This window comes from Macaca mulatta, chromosome 15 (assembly GCF_049350105.2).
Source record: "Macaca mulatta isolate MMU2019108-1 chromosome 15, T2T-MMU8v2.0, whole genome shotgun sequence".
NCBI lineage: Eukaryota > Metazoa > Chordata > Mammalia > Primates > Cercopithecidae > Macaca > Macaca mulatta.
Window position 1 is genome coordinate 57,890,824 of NC_133420.1, and position 19,121 is coordinate 57,909,944.

The 19,121-nt window shown below is 37.8% G+C and overlaps 1 protein-coding gene across 1 annotated transcript in view; it reads right to left on the minus strand.

Moving 5' to 3' along the window:
- Positions 1-19,121, minus strand: part of TMEFF1 (transmembrane protein with EGF like and two follistatin like domains 1) — a 100,152-nt gene that overhangs the window by 69,259 nt on the left and 11,772 nt on the right. The window contains exon 2 of the mRNA XM_001111631.5: positions 5,559-5,668. Within this exon, the coding sequence (XP_001111631.4) occupies positions 5,559-5,668 (110 nt within the window). The remainder of the gene's footprint in view (positions 1-5,558; positions 5,669-19,121) is intronic.

Sequence of the window (19,121 nt, forward strand, 5' to 3'; positions counted from 1 at the left end):
CCAATTCCTCCCAAATGATGTATTTTAACCACTACACACTCAAGTTAGTCAGTGGGGAATTGCCATCTGTCACTTGGTGATACTGAGCAGAGGACTTAATGTCTCTGAAATTCACCCTCACGAGCACATACCTAGGAGTGAGTGTAAGATGGGAGAAGCAGACCTGCTGTTGGTCATTCTCAGTTTCCATGAGTCTCTCCTGGAAGCCTCTAATTATGCCAATGGACAAATTATGGGATTTAGACAATTTTAACAACATGCAAATTCCGACCTATGCACTGATGTTGGATTCTAACTCTAACCTAAAGTCTGCTTCCTCTATATTGCCACCCTTGCTGGGAGGAAGAACTCTCCCTTATACCTTTTCTTTAGCTAGAAGAATGTGATGATGTTGCCAGCTATTTTAAGTAGTTTAGAAAGATGGAACAGTGTACAACTCCAGAACTGCATCCATTCAAGCATTTATTGTGTACCTACTGTGTGCCAGGAACTATGCTGAATACAGCAAGTAGAAAATAATAACAAGGTTGTGATGGTTAATTTTATGTGTTAACTTGACTGGGCCCCAGGGTGCCCAGATTAAACATCATTTCTGGGTGTATCTGTGAAAGAATTTCTAGATGAGATTAATATTTGCATCAGTGGATCAAGTAAAGCAGACTGCCCTCCCCAGTGTGAGTGGGCACTATTCAATCCATTAAGGAACTGAATAGAATTCTTCTCTCCTTCTGCTTGACTGTTTAAGCTGGGACATTGATCTTCTCCTGGTACCCAGGCCTTCAGTCTCAGAAAGGGACTTATACCACTGGCTTTCCTAGTATACAGATGACAGACTGTAGGACTTCTCAGCCTCCATAATCAAATAACCTAATTCCTTATTGCTCACTCTCTCTCACATTCATGTGTGTGTGTTCGTGTGAGTGTGTGTGTTTGTTTCTCCGGAGAACTGTGACTAATAAAAGGTCTAATAAGAGGGCATGGCACCTAGCAAGAGCAGACATTGATAAATACAGGAAGAAAGATACATAGTTCAGAGAACGCCAGAACAAAGACAAAGAAAGAAAACAGGAAAAAAAGTCATAGACTCTACTCTATACAAAGTTTTCAGGGAAAGATGCAGTATTAATCATTTTTCTGTATACCAAATTAACAAAAGTGGCTTTGTTTATATATGTGGCAAGATAATAGCTCTTATTAGCAGACTGAAAAAAAAACAATTTGAATTTTTATTTAAAATCCTGTCATCTGTTAAAATGTATTTAAATAATGTCCCAGAAAGCTTCTATTTAGCACTAAAAGCATGCTGAATCATAAGCAAGTTTTTAAAATGAATTGAAAGATATTGCTAAAGCATCCAGCAGAGAAGGGTTTAATGGGCATGTCGGGTCATTATTTTTAAGCTGGCAATAACCTAAGTCTACCTTGAATAGATTTATAATCTTATAAAGGAAGGCAGAATGGTCAAAGGAAGGTTCACTCGGTAGCAAGATCAAACTATACTGTAAGCCCTGAGGCAGTTTGCTCCTACAAGGCAAAGAACCAATCTTTAAACATCTTTACATCCTCAGCATCTAGTCTCATACCCAGCACAAAGTAAGCACTGGATAAATGTCTAATGGTGTCAACTCCTAATATATTTTCCTTCCTGCTTTGCCACAAGGTAAAAATGTAAGGAATTCAGACAGATCATGGAAGGATTTTCTAGCTGTTCAAGTATATTTTTTAAAAGGTCAAAAAGGCTGTTTCTTTATAATCTTAGAGTTTCAGGGAAATACTTTTCTCAAAAATTGAAGAAAAGCAGGGCTGGGCATAGTAGCTCACACCCATAATCCCAGCATTTTGGGAGGCCGAGGTGGGAAGATTGCTTGAGCCCAGGAGTTCAAGACCAGTCTGGGCAAAAAAAAATTTAAAACTCAGCCAGGTGTGGTGATGGACACCTGTTGTCCCAGCTACTCAGGAGGCTGGGGTGGGAAGATCACTTGAGCACAGGAGGTCAAGGCTACAGTGAGCTCTGATTGTACCACTGCACTCCAGCCTAGGCAACAGAGTGAGACCCCATCTCAAACAAACAAACAAAAAAAAGATAGATAAATATGATGTGAAAATCTAAAATTTCTTTGTGTCTAAAATATAAACAAAATGAAAATGAAACTAAGATACACGTCAATTAAGAATACATACTGTTAAAAAGAAAAACAAAAAATGAAATTAGGATAACTTCTTTAAAATACAGAGTTTTTTGGAATCTATTCTTACTGGAAAGGAACAATCTCTAAGATAAATACCATTAAATGATTTAATACTTATAAGGGGAATTAAACAAGTTTATATACACATAAAATGTTTCTAGAAGGAAATGCAAGAAGTAACAGATGTTGCCTCTGAGAAGTTGATACTCTGGAGTGGAAGCTTTTTTTGTTATATATCTTCTTATATTGCTCAAGTTGTTTACTATGGGCATACATTACTCTTTTTTAAAAATAAATCAAAGCAGTCAGGCATGGTGGCTCACACCTATAATCCCAGCACTTTGGGAGGCCGAGGCAGGCAGATCACGAGGTCAAGAAATCGAGACCATCCTGGCCAACACGGTGAAACCCTGTCTCTACTAAAAACACAAAAATTGGCTGGGTGTGGTGGCACGCACCTGTAGTCCCAGCTACTAGGGAGGCTGAGGCAGGAGAATCACTTGAACCCGGGAGGCGGAGGTTGCAGTGAGCCAAGATCATGCCACTGTACTCCAGCCTGGCAAGAGTGAGACTCCATCTCAAAAAATAAATAAATAAAAATAAATAAATAAATAAATCAAAGCAGCAGGTTCTCTTGAGAGTTTATGCGTTAACGAATATCAAATGCTCAGGTAATAAGCAATATATATATTCCAATATTGTATTATATAGTGTGTGTTTGTGTGTGTGTATATATATATGCATACACAGATATGTCTTTACAAATCAAGATGAGGGAAAAAGAAAATACTCCAAAAACTAGACAAAGAATATGAAATATTAATTCACAAAAAAAGGTCAACAAATATATGGCACATTTTTAATTTCTCTAGTAATCAAATGCAAATAAAAATTGTTTTTGCCTTTCAGATTTATTAAATTTAAAAGGACCAACAAAATCCACAACCAAAAGGTTGAGGGGAAATAGGACATCTGATATGAGGCTACTGGTGAAAATGTTAATCTGCACATGAGCATCTATTGGCCCAACAATTCCACCTCAAGGAATTTAACCTAAGGAAATACAGCAGCTGAAGAGGCGAACAGCCCCAGTCTTCCCCACACAGGGTGGCTAAATCTCCAACAAAACCCACCATCTTTCTTTTAACAAACCAGAGAACAGAGTTGAGGACAACCACAGCCACTAAAAAGTGAGAGGGAAATCTCGGAAAGGAGAGAGTTTGAGGGGAGTCCCAGGTTCCACATATAAACACAGAGCACACTTCTGGCTGACCCCTAAACCACACATGGGATAGACTCCAAGTAGCCCCTGCGAGGCTAAAAGAACTGAATTGATACTTGTGTTGCTGCCCACCACAAGTAAGGCAGAATTTGCAGTTTGAGTTCAGCCAACTGTTTCAAAAATAACGATAATCTTCAAAGAACATAACAAAACCCACACACTCTAAAACATATGATTCACAATGTATAGGATAAATCCAAAGTTACTCTAACGTGAAGAAACAGGAAAATATGGTCCATTCTCACATGAGAAAACAATCAACAGAGGCAATACCTGAGGATGTCCTAGATGTGGACATGAGCAAACATATTTTAAAGCGGCAATAACATGTACGCTCAAGGAAAATATGCTTACAGTGAATGAAAAGAGGAAATCCCAGCAGGTAAATAGAAACTCTAAATTCTAAACATAAAAAATCTACAATTAAAAACTCACTGGATAGGAAGAATGGAGATGACAGAAGAAAGGATTAGTTAACCTGAAGACAGATCAATAAAAATTATCTAATGTAGAGAACAGGAAAAACAATTGGGAAAAAAATGAACGGAGTATCAAGGACCTTGAGACATTATCAAAAGGTCTAACATACATCATGGAAGTCCCAGATTACAAGAAATAATAAGCAGAAAAAAATATTTCAAGAAATAATTCTCAAACTGGGTAACAAATAGATTTCAGAAGCTCTGCCAACCCCAAGCATGATAAGTTCAAGGAAAACCACACCATAGTACTTAATAGTCAAACACAGTAAAGAGAAAATCTTAAAAGCAGTCAGAGAAAAATGACGCATTAGGTTCAGGGGGAAAACAGTTCGAATTATCACCGACTTCTCATTTCGTTCTGGCTAAAGTCACCTTCCATGTTATGCAGAGTTCTATAGAAAGGTGCTCTTGGCAAAGAAATGATGTCCCCAGCCAACAGGCAGCAGGGACCTGAAGCCAGCCAAAAGCTACCTAAGAAAGCTTGGCAGAAGGTGGCTGATGTGAAAATGCCCAAGAGAAACCCTCCTATCATTCTATGTAATTGAATGTAAAGCCCCTTTGGACTATGAAGAAACTGGCTGGACAATAGTATACCTACCTACCCTTCCTCCTTTACCTAAACTCTCCACTTCTTTTAATTAAAATAAACCACCTGATGGTTTACAGTTTTCAAAGATGTTTCATATGCAAGCTTTCTTTCCAATTTTGATTCTCATTACAGAATCATAAGTAAGGGCAGGAAACGTGCCTTCACTTTTCCGATAGAATACTGATGCCAAGAAAATTACCTGAGATCATACAGAAATTTGCCTGAGGTCACAGGGTTACCAGAAATACTAACTCTCCTATGCTTTCATTCTGGATTTCTGTACCCTTTCTTCCCCTCAAAATCCAAATGGTGGGCATGTTTAGAAGAAAATTGTGAGTAGAAAAAAAATTCTAGTTCCTTTTTCGTCTCATATTAAATCAACCATCAGAGACCATCTTGTAAGAAACATTCTGAAGTCTGATTACCATTTAACCAAAGAAAATAAAAAGAAAGAATTAAACATAACATATTTCCTTTGTTTTACTTTTTTAGACAACAGAATCACAACTGAAAGAGCATCTGAAAAGCAAAAATATTTACACTCTTAGTTTGAGGTTCCACTTGCTATTCCAGCTCTAACCTTGACTTACCCCGAGTCTCCAAGTGAGTCAAGTTCTGTGGCCTGAAGAGATGATACAGCAACAAATAAGAATGGAAGGGAAAGAGACAGACTAGAAGGAGAAGAAAAGGAAAAAGATGCCAACATTTAAAATAAGAGACTCTAGTTCAACCTGTACCTTCTTTCCTTTCAGTGACAATTATACCTTACATTTAAATAGAAATTTGATATTTTTTCAAAGAATTGTCACATCTATTATTGTCAATCCGTTCTCTCAATTCCATGCAAGCAGCATGGAAGACACAAATAACAGGGCATCATCTGACAAAAAAGAACTGAGGGACTGTGAACCCAATTTCTTTATGGGGTTCAAGATGTTTTAGATTTTTTAATTTGAAGAATTTAGAATTATAAAATATGAATATAAAACTTTTCAAAATAAGTTGGGTTTCCTCACCTGAAATTGGCATGCACATTTCAAACCATCTCCATCTTCTTTACAGACTCCTCCATATTTACATGATGACTCATCACAAACTCTTACATCAGACTCCCTCACATTTAATTCTGCAAAAGAAAAAAACTGTTTGACATATATATTTGGATTTCTATTACACATATGTGTGTGTGTTGACATATTTATTTGGATTTCTATTACACATATGTGTGTGTGTATGAGAAAGTCCTTAAAATGTATTGAGCCCCCCCATTCAGAAGTGTAATAAGACATAAATAAACAAAAAGAAATTCTGTAAGACACAAAATGCTCAGTATTCCCCAAACAGAATCCTGCATAATCATGAGCCTAAAAGTAACTCAAAATAGAACTCGAAATTTCAGGACTTAACATAATTTCCAAAGGTAAATCTGTAGAATTCTTCTCTTTGGCCTTCTAAGACCTTAAGATAACAATCTTACTATTTCTTATTTAACATTTTAGGTTATTTTTCTAGTAAATTACTTTTAAGGCTAACGAAAATTAACAGTAATATTAATTAAATGAGATAAAAAATTATCTTAATTCTTTTGGTATTCAGAATAAATTTTGGGTGATCATTATTAATTCTAGACAAACTATTTTAACTACAAAAGAACAGTGAATTTGAATTTCAGACAATAAATATGGAGCATTTATGTATACAGAATTAAAGAGATTCAAAATCTTACTAGACTTAAAACTTTTAATGGACTGATTTAAGTTGACTCTATCAAAGCAAGCAGAGCCAATCAACAATATCAGCATTCTGTGGTCATTTTGCTCCTGCTCCGACATTAAGCATCAAATTAAGCTTCAAGGTTGTGCTTGGAGCTGCCAATCAGTGAAAGTGGATGAAAATCACTACAATGCAATTTTCATATCCTTTCTATGGGAAATGAGAGCTTACAAAAACAAATGCACTTAGGTAAACAATAAACAAATGACTGTTTTTAAAAAAAAAAAAAGAAAAAATCCCAGTGTAGTGGTGAATACATGAGTCTGGGAGCAGAGAGAGTCCTAGGTTAACTCCTGATTCTCCTGCTCAAAAGCTGAGACTCTGGGAAAACAGCAAGGACTCCTGTATCTCTAGATCGTGATGAGGTCCTGGCAAAGAGATCTAAGGGAGCACTTCTCCAGTTATCCCCATTCCTGGTTGTTTTCTATTTCTAGATTTCAAAGCAGACTCAGTAAACTAAGTCAAGGGAATTCTACGTCCGGTGACAACTGTCCTAGCGACATTTCATTACCTCTCCCTACCCCATTTGTTCTCACTGCTCTGCAGTGGTGTCTTGGGTCTCCCACTCCCAGCTGATCCTCCGAGGAGTTGGCAATCAAGTACCTGAATCCCTAAGGAGTTGATAGTCAACAGTACTTACTTGAGTAGTCACTGTCAACTAAGCACTTTACAAGGGTAGGATCACGTGTAGGTGGGTTACAAAAAAAAAATCATAATTATCTTCCTTAAATGATCTCAGGTGGGTTACAAAAGCTTATTTTCCTTAAATGATCTCAGGTGTACAGAATTGGATTAAAGTTCAAGCATTTACAAAAAAAAAGACATGAGTGGAAACTTAAAGAGAAAGCTAACACAAGCATTTTGTTATTCTTACTGTTCCACAAACTATTCCAGGTAGAGAAGGCCATCTTTCATTCCTCATCACCCTGGCTGTAGGAAGCTTTATGTCCTTGGTTCTCCTTACCTCCCCATTTTTGCTGTCTCTTCCCTTTCTCCCTTGACCATTTGCTTTAGCTCTTGAGGCTCAATCCTACGTAAAGGATTTTTCACCCTATCTACCCACACTTCTGCTAGGAACTTGAACAAGGTCTGGTTCCATTTACTATCAAATACACATCTTCAGACCAAAGGAAGATAACAAAATATTAATAAAGAACTGCCCTGGAAAAGAGGGTAAAAATGTACAATATCTGCTCAACTAAGAACTTAACCAACTTTAGGGGCTAGAGAAACAAGAACTGCACAATTTGACTAATGAAATACAGTGCATTTGTCTTTTCTCCTTTCTTTGTAGGCTTAAAGTTCACACTGGGTTCTATTACAATCAGACATAAAAAAAAACAAGAATAAGTCAAGTTTTTATTTTGTCTGTGAGGCAAGATAATGCTCTGAGTTATGATTTGCCACTTTGAGACTCCTGAATTGTAATGTTTTATCTGTTGTACTTTACAGGTACAGTGGATTGCAAGCTAGAACCTAAACCATCCCTGCCACCAAGAGTCATGTGTGGTAACCCCAAGGAATGTTTGTATGAGGGACTACAGAATACTTTAGGGGAATAATCATCCCTGCTAATGTGAGGCAGAAAAGCTTGGTCCCATGGGCTGGGTGCGGTGGCTCACGCCTTTGGGAGGCTGAGCCAGGTAGATCACCTGAAGTCAGGAGTTCGAGACCAGCTTGGTTAACATGGTGAAACCCCATCTCTACTAAAAATAAAAAACTTAGCTGGGCATGGTGGTACATGCCTGTAGTCCCAGCTACTTGGGAGGGTGGGGTGGGAGGATCGCTTGAACCCAGCAGGCAGAGGCTGCACTGAGGAGAGAGTGTGCCACTGCACTCCAGCCTGATAGAAAGAGTAAGACTCTGTCTTAAAAAAAAGAGCTTGGTCCCATAAACACAGCCTTGAACAAGAGAAGTGACCCCAAGCATAGTCCCTTCTCAAGACTTGGTTTGCTCCTCCAGCTAGCCCCAAGAACTCATAACAGAGACAGAGGAGCTACAACAAAGAAACTAAAGAATGATTTTCACTAAAAATGAAGTGACAAGCTCTGCTTTGATGCTCACATGACAAGACATAATACATGGCGAGAAAGGAGCTGGGACACATCAACAGCCCCCGAATATCAGCAATGCATCTAGCAGGACCGCACAAGACCAAGGAGATGGTAGTGTCAGGCAAAGAGGTAGACCTCTGATATCTGACAGGAGGTACCAATGTGCAACTGCAGAGGTAGCAAACAGCACAGGAAGAAAAAGACAGGTGTCATGTAGCAGTGGCCAGAATGCATTAGTGAGCACACATCAAACACAATTTGGTGACTCCTGGAATAAATCTTGGAGGGAGGCATTTATGAGGGAGCTAGAGGTCCTATATTATTAATAGGTAAGGGTAAAAGTCATGAAATTCTGATTACTCTGGTTATTAGTCATATTTTATTTTATGCCTATCTTGCTATCAAATCCATGCTAGTTTCATGTGTGTTAATGCGTAAATGTGATTAGTTTATCATCAGAAAGCAATTACTAAGCATCTACTAGGTACTTAATACTATGCTAAGAATTTTGGACACACAGGAAAAAAATGTAACAGGGAATGATCTTGCTAATATATGCAAGAATTAGTGATGAATTCAATACAGTCTATAATTAAGGGGATAAATGTGTCATACAGTCTATCACTGCTGTAGGAGTTCAAGAGGTAGGGGACAAAACTGGATTTGAAGCATAGGGTGTAGTGTCAGAAAAAACAAGACTTGTATTGACCTTGAAAAAATAATAAGGCTTTTTTATCATAATAAAGCTAATATAGGATCCTAATAAAGAATTTGGAGAAGATATTTTAAATAAAGAATGTTCTAATTGCCCAAAACATATGAGTAATACTAAAAGACAGAAAAGAAAAGAGAATGTTTTTATGTAGGAAAACAATGTAAGTGAAAGTAGAGAGAAAGTAATTTCATAGTACACACAAACAATATTAGTATCAGTGGTTCCAAAACCATGTTCCTCAAAGGAACACTGGTGTCCTGGACTAGTGTACCTTCATTAAAATCAAATATGAAATTTTCTCATTTGCAAAGGAAAAAAATCAACAAAAAAAACTGTTCTCATTTTTAAGGGGTTTTTTCCTTTATGTTTCTTAAATCTTCAATATCAGATTATTTCAGATTTGTTGCTGGCTATCAACTAACATCAGATGATTTCAGATATTTTGCTGGCTAGCAGTAAAAGTATGTTCAACAAATAGGTAAGGAATACTAATACAAATATTCCAACAACGTTTCATGAGAACATAGGTCAGGTCATGAACGTCACAAGCTCATGAATGGACATTTTAAATTGTTTTGTAGTTGTGGCAGTCACTGCTAACGCCTACCTTTGATCTATTCTCTCCTTCTTACTTAGTAAGAGAACTCCAATTTTGTTCAGGGAAACAAGGTACCCAACTAAATAACATATATTTCTCGGCCTCCCTCAATCTGTGTTCATATGTAGGTACTGTCCCTTTCTCCTTCATTCTTCCTCTTTTTTTTCCCTTGACTGGAGAGCAAACCTGTTGCCTAAAGTTGCAGCAGCCAAAAGATGACACAGCACAAAGACCAGGAGCAAGACAGTAAGATGGAAGAATCATGAAATCACCATACTTCCTGTGGATCTCCTCTTTCCAGACTTACCATTACAGAAAATAATGTATATAAATGAATACATTTTTTAAAAAGCCCTTATCATACAAGCCACCACTGGTCACACCACTGATACATGCAGTTAAACATAATTCCCAATAGAATGACTGTGTGTAAATTTAATAAGATAAATATTTCTAAGCAATGGTCTTAAAAACTTTTGTGCTACATCAGAGACCATATGATAAGATTAATTTATCAAGAGACCCACGACTTGCTGGTGTTCTGACTCCTCACAATTTTTTTTTTTTTAAAGACAAGGTCTCACTCTGCTTCCCAGGCTGGAGTGCAGTGGTATGAACATGGCTCACTGCAACCTCTGCCTCCTGGCCTCAAGTGATTCTCCCACCTCAGTCTCCCAAGTAGCTGGGCCTCAGCCTTCTGAGTAGCTGGGGGCCACAGGCGTACACTGCCATGCCCAGCTAATTTTTGTATTTTTTGTAGAGACGGGGTCCACCATGTTGCCCAGACTGATCTTGAATTCTTGGGCTCAAGCCATCTGCCCACCTCAGCCTCCCAAAGTGCTAGGATTACAGGCCTGAGCCACCACACCCAGCTGATTCCTAACAAATTTGAGAACAGAATCACTGCCTTAGCTTAAACCCAATACAGAAGGAATCTATTTTGGGATCATCTTCTGAATGTTCCTTCTTTTCAAGTATTCTGTACAGTACCAGGCATCAAGAGGACACTCTACTACCTGTCAATGATTATGATGATTATGCACCTGCCTTCCTGAAACCAAAATGAAAATTCAGTAAAATGGATGAGCCATTACTAAGGCCCTCAAAAATCAATTCTCCAAAGAGAAATGTTTTACACAAAGAAACACTCATAAGAGTTGCTCAAAACAAAATATTTTGCTCTTGTTTTAAATCTGTCCCACAATTATCAAAATGTACAACTTGTCTCGAGAATTTCATTAACATTTCAAAGCTCAGAAACAATACACACTAGTGGCAGAAACTCTGCTTTCTATGAACCTGAGCTGCCCAAATTCCCAATTTCTGGCATTAACAACTAGGTTCAGGCTCTGACTCAAAATGAGATCCAGCAGCCTTCCAGAATGATACGACTTTTCTACCACCCTTCCACTAAAAAGAAGGTAGTTCTGGGGATCTTATGAGTTAGCTAACACTCATGGAGAGCCAAAAGGAAATAAACTTCATTAGATGTTACAATAGAAATCAGGGTTTCTCAATCTAGGCACCAGTGACATTTGGAACCAGATAATTCTTTGTTGTAGGGAATATCCTGTACACTGGAGGTTGTTTAGCAACAGCCCTGACCTCTGCCCACTAGATGCCAGTAGGACCACACCAGCTCTGACAACCAAAATTGTCTCACCACGTCCTGGGACGGGGGGGTGGGGGGTCGAGGGGGAGGGGCAAAATTATCCCCAGTTGAAAACTACAGTAAAGGGAAAGCAAAGACTTTTCATCTAATTCTCTGACACAATCACTATAAGGAAAACTAGTCAAATAATCGGCAGTCTCAAAAGATCTCAACACACTGCCACAGCTATTCTCCATTTCAATAGAGGGACTTAAATATATTGATTCCAAGTTTATGTTAAATCCCCCTCCTTTAATAGCACCTTAACCTCCAGCAGGCCTCACTTCCTCCTTCTTCCTATAGCAACTCTTCTTCTTCAAGACCAAAGCAACCTCAGTTCCAATGGCTTTTTTCTTAAGTCCTCCAATCCTTTTCAAGACCTTTCTAGAACAGTTGATACTTCTGGCCTCCCCTTGTAACCAAAGAGTCTTCATTATCCCCTCAATTTTCTGACCTCTTTTAATTTACCCACTCCTTTTTCCTTCTCCTATTGCCCAATCTGTGTCAATAACACTCTTAGAACGTATCTCCAACTTAATCAACTCTCCAGATTAACCGAAGTGTAGCATTCTCTATAAAACCTACAGAACAATGCCTATGGCACAATGAATTCTCAAGGCTACTAGACCCTCTCTAGAACATCCATGAGCACTTTAGCTCCAACCAGGGTAGCTGTTCTTGTGCTTCAAGAGTCAGTTACCCAGCCTATGTAGTTGTTACTACAATTATGTGATTTCAACATTTCATATGAGTGAAAATAAATTACTTCTATGAAAACTAAATTGAAAGACTTGAATAAGGTGAGCTACTTTTTTAAAAAACCTACAGTTGCACTTAGAATTCTGCATCCACAGGTCTTTAGCTTCCTTTTTAAAGGGATTAAAACTGCAATTTGTAATCAATGCATTATACAAGTGGTTTGTTCAAGAAAGAGGAGGCCGGGCGCGGTGGCTCACGCCTGTAATCCCAGCACTTTGGGAGGCCGAGGTGGGTAGATCGCGAGGTCAGGAGTTCAAGACCAGCCTGGCCAACATGATGAAACCCCGTCTCTACTAAAAATACAAAAATTAGCTGGGCACGGTGGCACGTGCCTGTAATCCCAGCTACTCGGGAGGCTGAGGCAGAATTGCTTGAACTGGGGCCTGGGAGGCAGAGGTAGCAGTGAGTGAGACTGTGCCACTGCACTCCAGCCTGGGATACAGAGCAAAGAGGAAACCATTCTCAAAGAAAAAGTATGGGCCCTCTTTCAAAATATTTAATAAATATGTATATGTTAAAATAAAACGTTACATGCATTTATGAATCATTTTTGTGACTCCCTACTTTAAATAACTTCCCCAATTAACCAAATAACTACCAAATTATTGTGGGACCAAGACAAAAGGATCCCTACTGTATAGTAAATGTTCTGCCTTCAACCATCCCAAGTGTCATCTCATTTTGTTCATTCTCTGGCAGTATTCACAATCACACCCACCATTTCGAGTCTTCAAACCTAGTTTTCCCAACCATATCAAAGCCATGTCATCTGTTTTTGCTAGTGCTATTTCCAGTCTTCAGAGCATTGCTGGGGAAAGTCCTATAAATTAATGTTCCCTAAGGCCTTATTAACATGTAGAAAACTTTAGTTATCTCTAGTGGATTCTGTATTGACTCCCCACAGAACATGTTCAAACTTTTCACTTTGTCCTTTAAAAAAAATTTTCATGAGTTTATACTGACTGTCTAGATGTCAGTAGTATTTGGAGAAATCTGCCCTTTTTCAGAAAAGCAAACCAATCCAATCTGACAGGACCCTGCTGGATGGTTTCACTCCCAGAACAAGCCCAGTTTGTTCTTGAACCTGTACCCACCTGCCTACAAAACAATTCCATGATCTCTCTACTGAAAACAGCAGAAACATTTAAAATATTAAAATATTTAAAATACTGCACACCAGGAAATAGTATGGTACAACTATGGAATATTATAAAGCTATTTAAAGATGTATATTATATAATACGGAAATAAGCTTATGAATGTTAAAGTGAAAATGCAGACCACAAAACTATACACATAGACTATGATTTTATATGAAAAACCTGCCAGGAACTGTGATGCAGGCTTTTAGTCCCAGCTACTTTGGAGGCTGAAGCAGAAAGACCAGGAGTTGAAGATCAGCCAGGACAATATAGTGAAACTCATTTCAAACACACACACACACACACACACACACACACACACACACACACCCATACATATAAGATAATCCAGCCAGGAATAAACAAAACCGGTAACAGTAACCTGTTACAGCAGTTGAACAATGAGTGATTGCTCCCCTTTTCAATTTTCTATATTGGTTATTATTTAACGGGGAAAAAAAAAAAGAAAACCTCAATGTGATTTCAAAGACAACCCCAGAGACAGTTTGCTACACCACACGCAAAGCATAAGTTTCAAGATCAGGAAGGGCCAAGTTCACGTGGTAGTCCTCCTTTTAGAATAATACTTTCCCTTGATATTGTAATGATTAGATAATGTATGCAAAGGCAATCATGCCTAGAACAAGTAGTTATACAACAAAGATTCACTTTTTTTCTTTTCCCAGATATGACTTCAACTCCCAACCAATCTAAGGGGCACCTCTAATGACACAAATCACTGAGAATACATTTCAGGGTATAAAATCAAGCAATAGATTTAGCAATTGTTGACTTCAAGTCCAAGAAAATCAGAAGAATTAGAAATTAAATCCTCTTCAACTTGTTTACTAATCACATTAGTTATCTTCTAGTATAAAGATATGAGGAGGAAAAATAAACTTTACCTAATATTATATGATACAAAACCAAAAGCAGTTTACATTAATATTAAAAAACATCAACTGCAGAGATAGCTAAAACTTCTCTAAGCTATACTTAATGAAAGAAATTTCACATATGCCACACAATCATCTGACTCTGATATTTTTCATTCCATTTTGCATACTACTGCCAACTACCCTGTTAAACCACACTTTGCTCCTGTCAATCCTCCACCCCCACTCCTGCAATCTTCCCCCGCTGCCTACTTCAATTCTAAATGCCTGTATCAGGACTCTCCAGGCAAGGTGACAGGGAGAACAACTACTGCAAGATCAGATGGAAGAAAAGGCCTGGGTCCAAAGTTGAGTGTTTAAGGCCCCCAGGGTCTTTCCAGGCCTCGCCAGTCCTAGCCAAAGATGTCATGGTTGTGACATTCTCTCCCTCATGGATGTTTCTGATCTCTGGGGTTCTGACACTAGCTTGGCAAACCATAACCTGAATCTGTTATGGTGCAGTTATTAAAATTAATGATGAAAAATCTCTATATTTCCTGACATGACACATTTAAAGGCAGACTTTTTAAAATGTATGTAACACAAACTTTTTTAATGCCTATTTTAAAAATCTGGAAGGTACACTCACCAAAATAGGAACCACAGTTATCTCTTGGTAGAATTTAAACCTTCTTCATTATTCTGTATTTTTCTGAATTGAGTTTTACAACAAATTTGTATGATTTTTAAAATCAGATAAAGCAATTACATGCTACAGTATATAAGAACCTTGAAAATTATGCAGGCAGGGTGCAGTGCCTCGTGCCTGTAATCCCAACACTTTGGGAGGCCAAGGCAGGAAGATTGCTTCAGCCCAGGAGTTCGAGATCAGTCTGGGCAACATGGTGAAAGCCCCATGCAAAAATTCCCCGGGCATGGTGGCGCATGCCTGTAGTCTCAGCTACTGGCAGACTGAGATAGGAGAATCACTTGAGCCGGAGGTCAAGGCTGCAGTGAGCTGTGATTGCACCACCACACTCCAGCCTGGGAACAGAGATCTTGTCTCCAAAAAAAAGAAAAAGGAAAAGAAAATATTATGTTAAAAGAAAGAGGTCAGGCGCAAAAGGCTACACGTTGTATTATTTTATTTATATGAAACATCCAAAATAAATAAATCCACAGAGAAAGTCTCTATGTGGTTACCAGGGGATGGGGGCGGGGAGTAATGGGACTGACTGTTAAAAGGTAGAAACTTTCTGGGGTGATAGAAATATTCTATAATCAGATGGTAGATAGTGATGATCATTGTACAATACAGTAAATGTACGAAAACCACTGAATTATATACTTTAACATGCTGAATTTTACATTATGAAAATTATCTCAATAAAAAATAAAAATTTTTAAATCATATAAATCATGCTAAATTTTGGAAAAATCAAAATAAAAAAATTATAAACAGGCATTATAATATGCTTTTTAAGAGGCACACCCTGGCATCAGACCACCTTGTTCAGCATCCCGGCTCTACCACTTATCACAGTTGTGTGAGCTTAGTAATTTACCACTTGTGCCTCCATTTCTTCATCTACAAAATGGGGACAATAACAGTACCTATCTCAAAATTCTGATGGAGGATTAAAGGTATAGAAAGCACTCAGAGCAAAATAATAATACACATCATAAGTACTCTATTAAGCGTAAGCCACTATTGTTTTTTATTAGCACCAGTTCTGGAGAAGGCATAGAAAAATGAGCACTCAAACAAACTGTGGAAGTACACAGTGGCACGATCTCTCATGTGTCCATATGTATTGCCATTTTAATTGTCTTTATCCTTTTATCCAACATTTCCAGGAAATTATAACAGATATAAAAGAAAAACATATAAAAACCCATGTCCAAGATTGTTAAAGTCAGCATTTTCTGTAAAACCAAAGTGGAAAACAACCTCAGTGCCCATCTTTTGGGAATTAAATTATTGACATAATACTATACAGACATTGGTAGAAACACACGTAGTGATATGAAAAGACAACAAGACCTATTGTGGAAAAACACACACACACATTGTAAAACCATACACACAGTTTTACTCCCATTATTTTGAAACATATACCTGCTTACATATATAAGATTTTGCAGGTATATTCAATACATTTCCTTCATTAAACTATTTTTTAAATCAATAATCCAAACACAAGAACCCTGTCCTCTGGTTCTATTTCTAACCACTATCCCTTAGTGTCTCCAACACTAAGTACAATAGGAGGTAGCCAGAACCCAGCAAAATCACCCACAAAGACAAAAATCTATACAACAACTTGCATACTGGCACTGAAAAACCTGGTATTAATGATTTTAAAAAGAGAATTTTTTAAAGACTTCACAAAATTCTGGTGCATTAGAAAGAGTTCCACACTTCGGGTTCCACTTATTTGATTAAGTAAAAGTAACTATATGATCTTGGCCAAGTGCTAAATCTGAGAATCCCAGTTTCTCAGAATTTAAAAAAAAAAAAAAGAGTATAATAGTCCCTTATAGGATTCCAATGGTTATAAGAGATCCTTACAAAAGAACACTGCAAACTATGAAGAAGACTGACTGTTACTCTTTGGCTGAAACCACCAAAAACAAACTTAAAAAGACACTACCATAACCAGAAACCCTGACAAATTTTGTTGTAAAACACTGAATAATTTTTTTTAAAAAAACTAGGTCTAAATAAATGGGAATTTGGATGTTCTTATGGTATAAGCTTGAAGTAAACAATGGTAAACACAAGTGTACCACCTAGAAAACACCTCAAACCACTTTAGAGAGAGAAGGAGGCTGGGCACAGTGGCTCAAGCCTGTAATCCCAGCACTGTGGGAAACCAAGGCAGGCGGATCACCTGAGGCCAGGGATTCGAGACCAGCCTAGCAAACATAGTGAAACCCTGTCTCTACTAAAAATACAAAAGAAAATTAGCCAGATGTGGTGACAGGCACCTGTAATTCCAGCTACTCAGGTGGCTGAAGCACAAGAATTGCCTGAACCCGGGAGGCAGAGGTGCCACTGTACTCCAACCTGGGCGACAGAGTGAGACCCTGTCTCAAAAAATACTAATAAATAAAAATTAAATTTAAAAAAATAATAAAATAAAGAGAAGGAAAAAAGCTATAGAAAACAAATATAGGACACTAAAAGATTGAGCTGACTTGTGAACAATAAAGAATCATCAACTGGGCTATAAACAACAGAATTGACACAGCAGTATCAGCAGTTTAGTTTCACGTGCAAAACAATATTAAATGAAAGCTGACAAGGCAAAAATAAACTGAACTTAAAAATCCCTAGCCAGGCACAGTGGCTCATGCCTATACTTTGAGAGGCTGAGGCAGGAGTATCACGTGAGCCCAGGAGTTCAAGAACAGCCTAGGCAACACAGGGAGACTCCGTAACTACAAAAGATAACTTTAAAAAATTAGCTGGACGTGGTGGTACATGACTGTGGTCTCAGCTACTCAGGAGGCTGAGGTAGGAGGATCAATTGAGCCTGGGAGGTCAAGACTGCAGTGAGCCATCATGCCACTGCACGTCAGCCTTGACAACAGAGAGACACCCTGTCTCAAAAAATAAAAATAAAATATCCCAAAAGGAGATCTGACCTCTGAACAACAGTGGCTCCAGTATCAACAGAAAATGCAAAGCAAAACTACATGAATATTTTTTAAAGCTCACGCCTGTAATCCCAGCACTTTGGGAGGCTGAGGCAGGCTGATCACCTGAGGTCAGGGGTTCAAGACCAGCCTGGCCAACATAGTGAAACCCCATCTCTACTGAAAATACAAAATTAGCTGGGCATGGTGGCATGTGCCTGTAATCCCAGCTACTCAGGAGGCTGAGGCAGGAGAATCATTTGAACCCAGGATGCAGAGGCTGCAGTCAGCCGAGATCACGTCATTGTACTCCAGCCTGGGAAAAAAGAGTGAAACTCTGTCTCAAAAACAAAACAAAAAAAAAAGTGCAAAATCTTTCTGATGAAAAATGAAATAATTTAGCATAAACACTGAGATTAAAGAAGAGAATGGCAATGATCACAGATTTCCTCCTCATATTTTTCCATATTTCTCAAATTTTCTACACAGACTATATACTGCTTTTATAACAAAGAAAAAAAGGTGTGGGCTTTTCCCTTTTTTAATCCCTGGAAAAGACAGACTCAGTATCTGCACAAAAATGAGAGAAATTGAGCTGTGGTTGAAAATATAATAACCTGCCAAAGTCTTTAAAGGTACAAGAATATGTTAAGAACTTTTAGAACCTTAAATGACTTCTGAAAAAAATGACAAAGCTACTGAGCCATGGAAAATAAATGATACTTTTTAAAAATAAATGAATTTGAATAGTAGCAAAAGATTTATAATAAATTAAGTCACCTAATAAACTAAAAGCATATAAGGAGAGAATTTTAAGATTTAAGCATAGAATTTCCAAGTACATGAGAAGTATGCCAAGCTCCTAAGAAGCCAATAACATAATAATATGAATAAAGAAAATAGTTAAGTTAAAACAAGCTTTCTAACAATGTAAAAAATGAAGGGGGATAAATGGGTTGAAGTTATCTCCCAATCCAGCTTAAAAGAAACTGAGAATTTACATTCCATTAAAGAAACCACATATATAGGGAAAATGAAGGATAACAAATAGGAACTTAAATGAAGATGGTTAGTTATAACAAAAAAGACAACAAAGGTTGGTGAGGATGTGGAAAATGGAATGTTCACACACAGCTGATGAAAATGTAAAATGCTGCAACCATTTACAGCAGTTTGGCAAATCTTCAAAATGTTAAACATAGAGTTACCACTTGACCTAGCAATTCCACTCCTAGGTGGAATATATACACCCAAGAGATATGAAACCACGTGTTTACACAAAAGCTTGTACATGAATATCCATGGTGGCATTATTCATAATAGTCAAAAAGTAAAAACAACAAAAATGTCTATCAAGAGATGAATGGATG